Here is a 13761-nt window from a genome sequence, read left to right on the forward strand (position 1 = left end):
ACTTCTAAACTCCAAATCTCCCCTTGTTGAGAATCAATTATTTTTTGTTTTGAATTTATACATACATATACGTATATGTATCTATGTAATACACATATACATATATTACATGCATGTACATGCACATATTTGAGCTGTCTTCATTTGGTATAAGTTATCATTTAATACTGAAAATGCCTTAGAAATTTTCTTTTGTGAAAGAAATTGAAGAAAACCTTAGAAGATGGAAAGATATCCCATGTTCTTGGATAGGCAGAATTAACATTGTCAAAATGGCCATTCTACCAAAGGCGCTCTACAGATTCAATGCAATTCCAATTAAAATCCCAATGACATTCCTCATAGAAATAGAGAACTTCATCTGGAAGAACATGAGACCTTGAATAGCCAAAACAATCCTGAGTAGAAAAAGTGAAACAGGAAGTATCACAATACCAGACATTAAACTATACTACAGAGCAATAGTAAAAAAAACGGCATGGTATTGGTACCAAAATAGACAGGTAGACCAATGATACAGAAAAGAAGACACAGAGACAAACCCACATAAATACAGTCACCTCATACCAGACAAAGGAGCCAAAAACATACAATGGAGAAAATATAGCCTATTCAACAAATGGTGCTGGCAAAACTGGAAATACATATGCAGTAAAATGAAATTAAACCTGTGTCTCTCACCTTGCACAAAACTCAATTCAAAATGGATCAAGGACAAAGGAGTTACACCAGAGACCCTGCACCTAATGGAAGACAAAGTAGGCCCAAATCTTCATCATGTTGGGATCAGACTTCCTTAACAAGACTCCCAAAGCACAAGAAATCAAAGCAAGAATCGATAAATGGGATGGATTCAAACTAAAAAACTTTTTCTCAGCAAAGGAGGCAGTCAAGAACGTGAAGAGAGAGACTACAGAGTGGGAGAAAATCTTTTCCACACACACTTCAGAGAGAGCACTTGTCTCCAAAATTTATAAAGAACTTACAAAACTTTACATCAAAAATACAAAGAACCCAATCAATAAATGGGCCAAGGAACTGGACAGACACTTTACAGAAGAAGACATACAGTTGATTAAAAAATATATGAAAAAGTGTTCAACATCTCTAGAGAAATGCAAATTAAAACGACTCTAAGATTTCATCTATCTCCAATTAGAATGGCTATTATCAAGGACACAAACAATAATAGATGTTGGCATGGATGTGGGGGAAAAGGCACACTTTCACATTGCTGGCAGAGTTGCAAATTGGTGAAGTCACTCTGGAAAGCAGTGTGGAGAATCCTCAGAACACTTGGAATGGACCCACCTTTGACCCAGTTATCCCACTCCTTGGTTTATACCCAAAGGACTTAAAATCAGCATACTGTAACACAGCCACATCATGTTTATAGAAGCTCAGTTCCCAATAGCTAGATTGTGGAATCAGCCTAGATGCCCTTCAACAGATAAATGGATAAAGAAACTGTAGTGTATATACACAATGGAATGTTATTCAGCCATAAAAAAGAATAATATTATGGCATTTGCAAATAATGAATGGAATTGGAGAATATCATGCTAAGTGAAACAAGCCAATCCCAAAAAAACCAAAGGCCAAAGGTTTTCCCTGATAAGTGGAGAATGATATATAATGGGGATGGGGTTGTGGGGAGTGAGAGAAGAATGGAGGAACTTTAGATTATGTATAATGAAATGAGAGGGAGGGGAGGTATGAAAAATGGTGGAATTAGACATCATTACCCTATGTACAAGTATGATTACATGAATGGTATGAATCTACATCGTACACAACCATAGAAACTAAATGATGTACCCCATTTGTGTACACTGAATCAAAATGCAGTCTGTAAAAAATTTAAAAATAAATAAATATTTTTTTTTTCAAAAAAGAAATTTCCTTTTGTGTCAATTTGGGCTTTCCAGGAAGCAACTGAGGCCAAATTAGCAGTAGAGGTTTCCTGAGTATATACTGTGAAATACAGGGGGAAAAGCAGGATTGTGCAGGTGGAGTTTCAGACCAATTCTCAGCCAACCCAGCAGTCTTCAGAGCAGAACTGGCCAGGCCCTGGCATCCTGCAGCAGACCTGCTCAGTCGCTGACCTGAACAGAGGGCAGCCTTGCCTTGGAACAACAGACCTGCAGTTGCTAAAGGCTGTCAGCTAATGGCCCTCCTCGCTGCTGAACAGCAAATTCATGAAAGAAGCTCTAAGTAGCAAATTCCAATGAAGTTTTTTTCTCTTCAGTTATTTATTTCCTGTGGGGTTAATCAGTATTACCAAATATAATTGAGAATCTAATAATTCTCAAGTTTTTGTTCAATATGAATGAAGAACCTACTAAAAAAGCCATATCTTTGAATACTAAAATCCAACATCTTAATTGCTTTCTTAAATAAAATAGTGTTGAAATAGCCCTGCAGCAAAATGAAATCATGAACACGTTCATCGAGGACTGGAGGTGCCTGGCGGAAGAAGAAGGCGCCTTTGGGGATAAAACTGACACTCACCTGAAAGAGTACCAGTCCTTTACTGACCTTCATAGCACCACAGAGAAAAAGATTACCTGCATCTCATGGCACCCCGTTATCTATGGTGAGATGGAAATGACGGACGCCCTTTTGTGCTGATATCAAATAGTTTTGCTTTTATATATAAAAATTCAATCTAGATCAATTTCAAAACCACTTCCATTTGCTGAGTGCCAAGTACCTGCCACGCACTTTCCACACCTTTCCTGCCACAGTGCTGTGGGACACACACATATTACTATCTCTGTTTTACAAGAGGACCAAATCTCGACTCTGGGAAGTGACTTGCTCAGGTCACCCAGCTGGTGCAGTGCAGGGGGACTCCCAGACTGAACTCATTCCTCCTGACACTCTCCCTGCAGGATTTGTCCAGGATTGCTGGGCAAAACAGGACACTCACCTCTTTAAAGAGCTTGGCAGCTGAGGGGCGGAGGAATGTGCGAAGGCAGAACCATGAAGGGAGAGAGGTCCCCGCCTCTCTCTCTCTCCCCACACTCCCCACCCGCCCTTTTTCCACACACACATACAAAAAGAAACATTTTCTTTTTTTTTCTGGGATTGACCTCAGGGTAGCTTAACCAATGAGCCACACTCCCAACTCTTTTATTTTTATTTATTTATTTATTTGTTTATTTATTTATTGGGACAGGGTCTCACTAAGTTACTTAGGGCCTCAGTAAGTTGCTGAGGCTGGCTTTGAACTTGCAATCCTCCTGCCTCAGCCTCCTAAATCACAGGGATTACAGGCACGCACCACTGTGCTTGGCAACATTTTCTTTTCTTACCAAATCTTCAAAGTTCACTGCTTATTTTATTCGCACGGTACATCTCAATTTGAAATAGTTAACAAGTGGCATGTGGCTAGTGGCTACCGTGTTAAACAACAGAGCTCTAAGAAAACTCTCGCTCTCCTGTGGAAGATTTCTACTTAAATTTCATCAGAATGTAAATGAATAATTGCTACACAGAAGAATACAAGCTGGAAGCTCTTCTCCATGCACCGCTGCCGCCAATCATGTCTCCTTATGTTTTACTCAGGGCTAATAGCTGTGTCAGTGGCGGTGCGTCTCTCCTTTGAAGACAGAGTCCACTTATCTGGTAAATTATTGCTGCAACCATCCTTGATTTTATTCTGGAGTTTCTCTGATCCCATACATCCTCAGGTAATTAACAAGTTACCCACATAAATGAAAAATTTCAAGTACTAATTTGTCATATAACTTTAGCAGTTTTTTTTATTGCAAAGTAATTTGTTACCATTTAATTATGTCGTAAAGCCTTATCAAATTAAGATTTCCTCAATGCATAGCATGTCATCATCCAATTTGAGTAAAATTAAAGTTTATGGTGAGTTTATTGAAATAGTGTGTTGAGCAATGTATTTTTTAAATTGTTATGAGATATTTTAAACCTATTTTTACAAACAACCTCTTCTGTATTTATTTAAATATTGACTGTTTAAATACAAATTGATTTTCGATTGTATTTCATTTTCAATTGTTTCACAAGAATTTCCTCAATTCCAAGGAACACCAATAGGTGGCGAAAATGAATAAAGATGACTGTGTGGGAGAGCAAGGGGTGGGGATAGGACTGTGGCCTCGGAGTGAAGGGCCCATCTACCCGGAGAGCTATCTGGAGCTGAATACTCTTCAGCTCTCTTGTTGCCAGGGTGTCCCTTTGTCAAGAGAACGAGTAATTTGAGATTTTGGGTGAAATTTCCCAATTTTTAATAGCCTACCTAAAACTGAGCCAACCAACACACACACACACACACACACACACACACACACACACATCATTCAAATCAAACCAAAACACAAAGCAATCTGCATAATATGAGACTGAAGTCTGGGTTTGTTTCATGTGGTTCTAGTTTCCAGTATCTGCTCAATAAGAGTTTTCTTTAGTGGGAGGTGCTTTTTTTGTGTTAGATTAAGTTTTTGTAATGTCCTTAAATATAATAATGTGTTGTTACTATAAGGTTTTTCCCTAATAAACCCTAGCCTCCCCTTGTTGCTTCTTCCCAAATTCATCTGAATTATGGCAATTTTACTGTCTAGAAATTTTATTATGGACCCAGAGATCAGAGTGACAGATCTCTAACTCTTCTTTGTCAACCTAATTATCACAAAAGTAGTGACATTCTCCCACTGAGGATTTCTAACATACTGCCTTGTAGAGCTACTCTCCACTCCTTGCCATCCAAGTGTGGCAATAAGAAAGAAGAAAGACTCTCCTTCCCTGTTTGGAAGAATAGCTTTAAAAAGACAAGCACATAATCTTTTAAGAAAGAATGCAAATTGTTTACTTTGCCTTTGTTTTAATCAAAACTTAAGACAGTATTTAATAATTTTATTTTCAAAAGTAGAAGTTTAATCCAGGCATTGGTGGCACATGCCTATAATCCCATCTGCTTGGGAGACTGAATCAGGAGGATTCCAAGTTCAAGGTTAGCTTGAGCAACTTAGCAAGACCCTGTCTCAAAATAAAATTTAAAAGGCTGGGGATGTAGCTCAGTGCTTGTTTAGCATATCCCGTACCCTGGGCTCAATCCCCAGTACTGGAAGGAAAAAAAAAGAAAAGGAAAGAAAGGAAGAAAAAAGATAAAGAAAAGATTTCTCCAGAATCCACAAAATACAGAATAAATCAAGATAATTCACTCCAATCCCAATTGACCTAGTGGGACTTTATTTATTTATTTATTTATTTTTGCTATTATGATTAAAAAAGAGTAACCATATAAGTATTTTGCTTACAGTAAGCATTCTGTAACACAGTAGTAGCATTGGTGCTAAATATTGTTAATATAACTATTCCTTCCACTTACTTTTCACCTTCTGGGTTTTATATTATTATAAAATTTTAAATATCACTGGCAATAGGTCCATATTTTGTTTTTCAGTGAATTTTATTTTTGAGTGTCCACTATGTGCCAGGCTAGGTATACTTCAGGGAACAAAAGATAACATCCTGCCGTCATAAAACTTACTTCCACACTTCACAAAAATACTAATTTCATAGTTCTTTTGTTTAGAAAAACTCTAACATGCCCCAACTGTTACATACCTTCAAGTAGGCAAGGGGGACACCTGGGTCCCCTTGAGCACATTGCCACTCTCATAGTGTCCATGATAACATTCAACAAAATCTCCTTCCAATCAGAGATAGACTTCTGAGAATGAACTTTAATGCACATTGCTTATAGACAGCTATCAAATTAGACTTTGAGCTGCCTTAATGTTATTTACTAGTCATGCTCTTAATAGGTTTTCTCACTCTTTCTTGAATTTGTGGGGTTTGCCTTAGCTAATGCTGGAAAGCCCTGAAGATATCTTCTGCTTCCAATTCTGTCCGACTGACCCTAACATCATTGCCGGAGGCTGTATAAATGGACAGGTATTTATGGATTATTTTAGTAATTTGTTAATGTAGATAACATTCTGTAGGTTTTGATTTGGTAGTTTTTTGAACTTGAGTATTAAGTTCAGCAAAGGAAAGCATCATTGCCAGTAGTGTGTCACCATGCCAGGAACCAGGGTATGAAAGATGTGTGAGACATGGTAACAGTACACGAGGTGCTCACAGGGTAACCCAGTTACAATGACTGACAAAAATTGGGTTAACTGTATTGGAGTTGCTGGGATATAGCCACACATACTCTAAGAACCCATGGAAAAATAGCTATAAGCATTACCACCTCACAAAAAAGAGGCCTCTTCTGAAATTTTCCTGTGGGTAGTTATTAGGGGATGATACAGAATTTAAATAGAAATTCACCAGAAAAAAAATGTATATGTAATTGAATTTATGTACATATGACATCATATGTATTTTTAAGTTATCTCATTTATATTAAATTTTAATCCCATTTTCCAATATCCTATTTTACTACTAACACAAAATAAAAATCTTAAGCACATTTTATAATTTAAGTTTAAAGTCATTCTTATCCAGTGGGTTTGATGATTAGAAGGGCATATGATTTTTTTCTTGGGGGGGGGGGTCTGGTTAGGAAAACTTCCTGTGTTTAAATATCAGCAGTTTCCATGCCCATTTATCCAAATCTCTCCCCTCGTCCCCCCATACACCAAAAAAAAAAAGGAAAACATATCCCTTCCTAGAATTTTGTTCAACATTAACTGAGGGTCATAATGATGACACAGAGTTCATCTTCCAAGTCTTGGAAATCCTGAAATGCCTTTTATATTCATGACAAAAAATAATGACTTTGTTTTAGAATATTTTAATTCTGACAAAAAATAATGACTTTGTTTCAGAATATTTTAGAAAAGCATATGAAGAAAATAAATTCACTTATAATTCTGTAATAGTGACATTCTGTAATATTTTTTGTGCTCTGAAATGCACAAAAAAGTTGAACCTTTTAGTCTGGTTTTTCAAGAAAATGACTATCCAGGTATATGCAAAATTGGAGTTGACTATAATATTCAATTAAGTGAAAATCACAAAGTTGGATGCAGTAGCACATGCCTATAATCCCAGTGACTCCAGTAGGTTTGTAAGTTTCAGGCCAGCCTCAGCAACTTAGTGAGACCCTGTCTCAAAATAAAAAATAAAAAGTGCTGGGGATGTAGCTCAGTGGTAAAGTATGCCTGTACTTCCTCCCCCACAAAAAAAAAAACAAAAAAACAAAAAAAAAAACAGAATTCATCAACTACCAACTGTGTACTTAATTCTGGAGAACTTAATCCTGGAGAATTTTGGAAAATTCTCTTTTCCCCTGGGTATATAACAGTTGTACATTCACAAGGACAGAGGAAGAATTCTTCCCAAAGATAGCTCAGTTGGTAAAGTGCCTTGCACAGGGCTCTGGATTGGATTCCCCAGCACCGCAAAATAAGAAAAAAAAAAAAAAAAGCAAAGCAAAGTACATGATACTCATCTGGATTTTTAAAAATATTGTCATTTGTTATCACAAGCAGAAAAAAATCCAAGGGCTGAAGAACTTTTAGAAAGAAGAAAACATTCCTTTTTATATTCACTTAAAAAGTTGCTTATTTACTTAAGATATAGGCTAACTTTGATTATCACCTAAGGAGATTGATTTATCAGGCTGCATACCAATAGTTTTCTAAAGAAATCTTTAAGATCCAATTAGCTATTTTCTGAAAGTGCTAAAATAACATTTATTTCTGTTTTAGATTGTCTTGTGGGACATCACCGCACATGCGGATCGCATAGAAAACATTAAGGCGAGTGGCAGAAGTAAAAAGGTGGCACTCAAGGTTGGCTTTCTAAAACTTTTTACTTGCCAAGTTTGTTTGTTTGTTTGTTTGTTTCATTCAGGAATGCATGGAAAAGTTGCCAAGTTTAACAGAGTCAGCAGAGAAAAGAAAAATAGATGTTATTTCCTAAGCCTTCGTATCTTCTTGTGAATGGGTTCTGAATTGCTTTCGTGTGGACCCTTCATTAAAAGTACAACAAAACAAGTTGCATCGTCTATCCCACCGATGTTAGGCAGTTTTGTTGTTGTTAAGTAAAACAAAGGGACCAAGTGATCTATATTATGTGATGTCATTGAGAGAGCCCTGGTCAGAGGGCCAGGTATCCAGGCTCTGCCTCACAGTGGGTGAGTTTAGACATGTCACCTCACTTCATCAGGAATTAATCTTCACACACACACAAAAGGAATTCAAATCCTTTTCTAGTCAAAATATGTTGTAATAATTTTTTGAGGCCGTGGATTCTTTTAAGAACACTGGAAAAGCATTTCTTGCTCCCAGTTCCGTACTGTCCCACTATGCTGCCCATCCCCACAAGTCCCATTTCTTCAGTCTTAATATCAACATGCCTCTTACCAAGGAATGGTAGATGTGAACAGAAGTGTGCACACATGAAAATTCTCCTTCAGTTCTGGGATATACTATAATGCTTTCAGGAGTGTGCCAACAATACTTAAGTTTAAGTATTAAACTAAACTAAACTTAAGGGGAAAGTCAGGAATTCTGTTACATGAATACTTGGTATAGAGAAACACTGTTTTCCCTTGAACTGGTATATCTTCAAGCTATTAATTTTAATTGAAACGATGAGTAGAGTCTGAGTTCACTCATCAGCTCTCTGAAATGTGATTTTAACATTTCATCAGCCTATGTTTCTCCTTGAACCGGAAAGTAATAAAGAATCCATCTTTATCAGACACTGTGCTGTCTCTTCAATAGAAAGTGGACATAAGAAAATAATTACAGACATACAATGGCTGCCTGACACATTCGAGGTGAGTCTTGATGGCTTTATACTTTTCTCCTTGCTGGAATGTAAATTTTCAGGTTTTTGTCCCAAGTAGGTGTTTCAAGTCAATCATTTATTTATACTTAAATTGTAAAAAAAACAAGAGTCAAGCATTAAAAAATGGGTCAGCATTTCCAGATAAATATCACAACTTGGAGATGAGAATAAGGCAATCTTCCAGTTAGGGATAGTTTATAACCACCAAAAATGTAGGTAGTGTCAACATTGATACAAGTACAATAGTGGAGATGATCTGGGTTTGATATACAAAACTTACATGCAAATACTATACTCCCTTACCATTTGTGGACTCAAAATTTATGATCTCAGGTCTTTATGGGCAGTCAACCGTTACCATTTGTGACACACTGTAAGGTGTGGCTTTGCCAAGGCGTTTCGAGCTGAGTGTGTCAAAGGGCCCCTAGTGAAGACTAGCCACACAGCAGCATGCCTGGCTGACCACCCCAACTGAGGTTCTACACTTGACTCCAGCCTCACAAAGTGTGGTTTTATGAATTTGGAAACAGGCAAGCTTCCCAAATGTTTTCCCTCGAGGACACTAGCATTTGCTATGTACTTTAAAGTATTAACAAGTGCAAACATCAAAGAACATTCTGAGAAATTAGTTTTGAGAGTTACTAGCTCAATCAGGATTGAAGGGAATTATGTAAAGTAAAACTACTGTTAAAAGTCATAATAGACCAAAATAAACAATTCAGATACAGTTTCTATTATTTCGAAAAATTTTACATATGATAATGGAAGTTAAGACACAGAAAAAACAACTCCCTTTTAACTCACATCACACACACAAAAATTAATTCCAATGATACATTTAAATAGAAATAACTTAGATTATATAAAAAAACAGAATAGAATGTCAGATTTCTGGAATGGGAATAGCTTTTTAAGCTTTTTAATGATGAAAGAAATGATAAAGGAAAAAACTGACAGATTCAAAGCATACACTTTTAAATTTCTAAATTAAAAATAAAAGGCAAGGTTGAAGGTATAGCTCAGTGGTAAAGTGCATTGGCCAGCATGCATGAGGTCCTGAGTTCAATTCCTGGCACCACAAAATACATTAAAAAAAACAAGCAAATAATGAAATGGAGGAAAATATTTGTACTAAATGTTCTTGCTATCATAAAAAATTCCCATAAATAAGCAAAAAAATACACTAAAACAAATCAGTGAGTCAACATGAAAATCTTCCAGCCTTTCTAATATCAGATTAATAAAGCAATGATAGCTTACTATTTTACATCTATTTAATTTTTAAATAAAAATTTAAAGAATGAAATCTTTTTCATACAGAGTATTATTTGAAAGGTTAAACTGTTGTACATTCCCAGTGCTGACTGTAATATGAAAATTTCTAGAATGCCATTAGTCAATGTAGTTCTTAAGTCACCCAAATTTTCAAACTTTTTGACCAGTAATTCCAATTTGGGAAATTCAACTTAAGAAATGATACAGTTTGTGTCTCAAGATATAAAAGTACCTGCACACCTTAAAAGATCATGTCAAAGTGTATCCATGAAAGAAGACTGGAAAACAAGATAAAGTAGCATTCTGTTTGATTTAAAGGCTTTCTGTTGTCCAAGCTTCTGTAATATTATGGTTTAGGAATTTTTAGTTATTAAAACATAAAACCCCAGAACAATCACATTTTGAGGGCCCTGATTTCATGCAACAGGGAACCTCAGCAGAGGGAGAGGTCACATGATGAGGGTGCATGGACTATCAGATTCAAGGGAAAGTTGGCCGCAGCTCCACAACCTGAAGGCATTCAGACCACGTGGTATCAGCCCAGCTTGTGGTTGCCCAGCTCCCGTGCTGCCCGACCAGAGTCCCCTCCTGTCCCCTTCCTCCCCTGCTCTCGGCGCTGATTTGCTGCTGGAAATCCCACCTTTGTTCACTATTTTGCTCATCAGGAGGGACGGGAATTGGGGAAATCATGTCTCCCGATTAATTCAAGAGCGGCATCTTCACAAGCTGCCTCCAGCGCCTTTTGCCTTGACGGCTAGTTAATTGAGAATTAGGAGTTTCTAGGACCAGGAGGGGTCATCAACTCGCCTGCAGATCCTCTGTGTTGTGCCAGTAATTACGGACGCTGGACACCGTTGGTCTCTTAATTAACGCTCAGCCTTCGTTTGTTTGTTTGTGTGTGTGTGTGTTTGTGACAGGGGCTCACTAACTCGCTGAGGCTGGTCGGGAAGTGGCGATCCTCCTGTCCTAGCATCCCCTCCTTCCTTCCCACCCTTGTCACTGGATTAGCCTCTTTTCTTGATCTTGCCTGCTCTACCACCTTATAAAAGCTGCTATGTGCAGCTCCACAATTAATATTAAAAAAACTAAAAGGGCCTACTTTCCAATAATAATGAATAATGAAGTTATAATACATCATCCCCACGTTATGAAACTATTAATCTACTATATACCTAGGTAAATGTTCACATTATGTGAAGTGAAAATTCTGAGGATAAAAATTTATGTGTTACTAATTAAAACTATGTTAAAAATGTTTCTGTGACTGGGGCAAGAATATATGGCAAAATCGTATTTGATTTTAAGACTGTTTTCCAAAGCTTTCGTAGTAGTGTTATGCTCTTTTATTAAAATCTAAAATAAACTAGGAGAATTAAAAACATAAATAACAATGAAAACAAATCAGAATTAACTTTTCTTGCATTTAAAAAAAATAGATTAACAGAATGGGCTTTGTCTATGAGAATCGAAATGGAATATGCTGTCAGCTTGCCACATGCTCAGCAGATTGGTATGTCTCATTTTAAATGTTATCTAAAATGTTTTCATCCAATGTATTGTTTTTTTCTTAGATGTTCCTAAAATCATTGTCATCTGCTCCTCAAATTAGTTATTAAAACATAAAACCCTAGGTTTATTATAGCAATTAACCCTAATATAACTCAAGGACAGACTGGTATAGATTATTGGTAGTGTAAAAAAATATATTTTTTATAGCAATAAATATGTTGTTTAAAAAAAGAGAATTAATGAATCTTCATGGTTGATAATGGTGTATAGCATTATCCATAGTTATTGTGCTTCTTTACATTTTCATATTTATAAAATTGCAGTATGTGATATTTACATTCAATTTTATCCCACGATTAGGAAGATTGTAACATTTCATTGGGAAAGCTTTTAAAAAGTAGAAGTTTTTACATTTTCATTGTATATTTGTAAAAAGTGTTTTTATAAGCAACCTGGTAGCTATGAAGAATAATCATTTAAATTAAATTATGTTCCCTTATTTATAGGACCAAGAATTCATAACCATGTAGAAAATATGTACAGTAATATTATTTATCTTGCCCTCGTATACTAGAAAAACTGTACTATGAAAAACGGCAGAAACATCTGCAAACTGGCAGGAGAATTAAGTGACCTGAGCAGCAGCCATGGGCAGGGGAGACCTGACGAATCTATTAAATCATACACTTTAAATGGGGTGGATTTTTAAGCATATGAGACATATCTTAATTTCATATTTAAAAGACTGCATCAGTTTCTAAACTCTCTTCTCAATATATGGCAATACTAATCTCTAGACAAGGGAGGTCATTAAGAAACCCTATATGTGGTATAATCCTCTAAACTATGAAATAAAAACTCGTCCCATTCTTTAATAAAATTTTAGTTTCAAAGACCTTAGAACACAGTCACAGTCACATTGCTAGTGTGTATCAGCACTGATGGTGGTGCTGAGACTAACCCTCTTACTTGTATTTAATAAAAATGCCTGTGAACTTTCTTTTAGCACAATTTGTTTCTGGGATATTAGACCACAGAAACCTTTAACCCCTCAGCCAACAGAGAAAAAGAAAGAAGAAAGTATTGAAATTCCTTTTGATGTACCATCTACTTTTTTGCATCTAGATCTCTCCTGGAAACCTCTTGCTAAGGTGAGGTAGCATGAGGTTAGAACCATCCTGTTCACTTACATACACTATATATTTTGCATAAATACACATACATATGCATACCCTCTAAAACAGCTCAAATTAAATGTAAGGAATTTCCACGGAACCACGCCGGACACGGGAAATCACATAAGGGAATTTATTAAGCAATCAGAGTGTCTCCCTGCAGGGTAAGAGAGAAAATGAGAGGGAAATAGAAAGGAAAAGAAACGGCGCTCGCTAGAGAGAGTGGAAAATCAGGAGGATAGAGAAAAGTGTGTAGGACAGACAGAAAAATGGAAAAAAGATGGCGGGGAAGCTACAGTAAAACAGTTGAATTCTGCCGGGCTAACAGGGGACCAATATGGGAGAAGGATACTTGCAAGCCGACTGGTGAACCAATAGCTAGCTAGGATGTTCACAGATTGACAAGTGGTTGGGAGGCGGGCAAAATGGCTGTACCTGATGGGCGGGGGAGCAGCTTCATACATTACATTAACACAGGACTTTACAATTCATGTATTCATTCAACCAATGAATTCCTTGATTAAGAATTATTTTGATGCCTACCTAGAGCAAACCAGAAAATGAAAATCATTGTGAACTTGAGATTGATATTTCATGTATAAGCAAGCCACAAACCACAACTTACAAATGGTTTGTGTAAGAATTATTCAATTGCATATCCATTACTTAAAAATGGGTAATTGCTCAGGTTAGCCCAGAAAACCTAATTTTCCCCAACACTGTCAAAATTCTGCTTCATTTGCATATCACTAGTAAGAAATAATATTGTTGTACTGTCTTTGCCCAAACAGAACTGGAAAGATATTTGTATACATCTTGAATCGCAGAGTTTGAAGAAAAGCAATTTACCTTGAGAACAATATGGCCAAGGATGTGTATGGAAAGTGTGAATAGGCTTTTTCTTTGGAATGTCTAATTTTAATTCCAAATTTAATACTTTTCTTTTGATTTATAAGTATCACAAGAACTACATTATTAAGTATTTACCCCTAGTGGATGAGAAAGCATGAAGGGATAA

The 13761-nt window shown here is 36.5% G+C and overlaps 2 protein-coding genes across 3 annotated transcripts in view; one reads left to right on the top strand and one right to left on the bottom strand.

Annotated features, from left to right (window-relative positions):
* Positions 1-13761, bottom strand: part of LOC306660844 (mucolipin-3) — a 177854-nt gene that overhangs the window by 74333 nt on the left and 89760 nt on the right. The gene's annotated exons all lie outside the window — the stretch shown is intronic.
* Positions 1-13761, top strand: part of DNAI3 (dynein axonemal intermediate chain 3) — a 60772-nt gene that overhangs the window by 26356 nt on the left and 20655 nt on the right. For both annotated transcript variants that reach the window (XM_079139565.1, XM_079139566.1), the window contains exons 9-15: positions 2406-2596; positions 3571-3695; positions 5842-5931; positions 7698-7781; positions 8645-8773; positions 11496-11569; positions 12575-12719. In XM_079139565.1, coding sequence (XP_078995691.1) covers positions 2406-2596; positions 3571-3695; positions 5842-5931; positions 7698-7781; positions 8645-8773; positions 11496-11569; positions 12575-12719 — 838 coding nt within the window. The remainder of the gene's footprint in view (positions 1-2405; positions 2597-3570; positions 3696-5841; positions 5932-7697; positions 7782-8644; positions 8774-11495; positions 11570-12574; positions 12720-13761) is intronic.

This window comes from Sciurus vulgaris, assembly GCF_902686455.1.
Source record: "Sciurus vulgaris genome assembly, chromosome: 1".
NCBI lineage: Eukaryota > Metazoa > Chordata > Mammalia > Rodentia > Sciuridae > Sciurus > Sciurus vulgaris.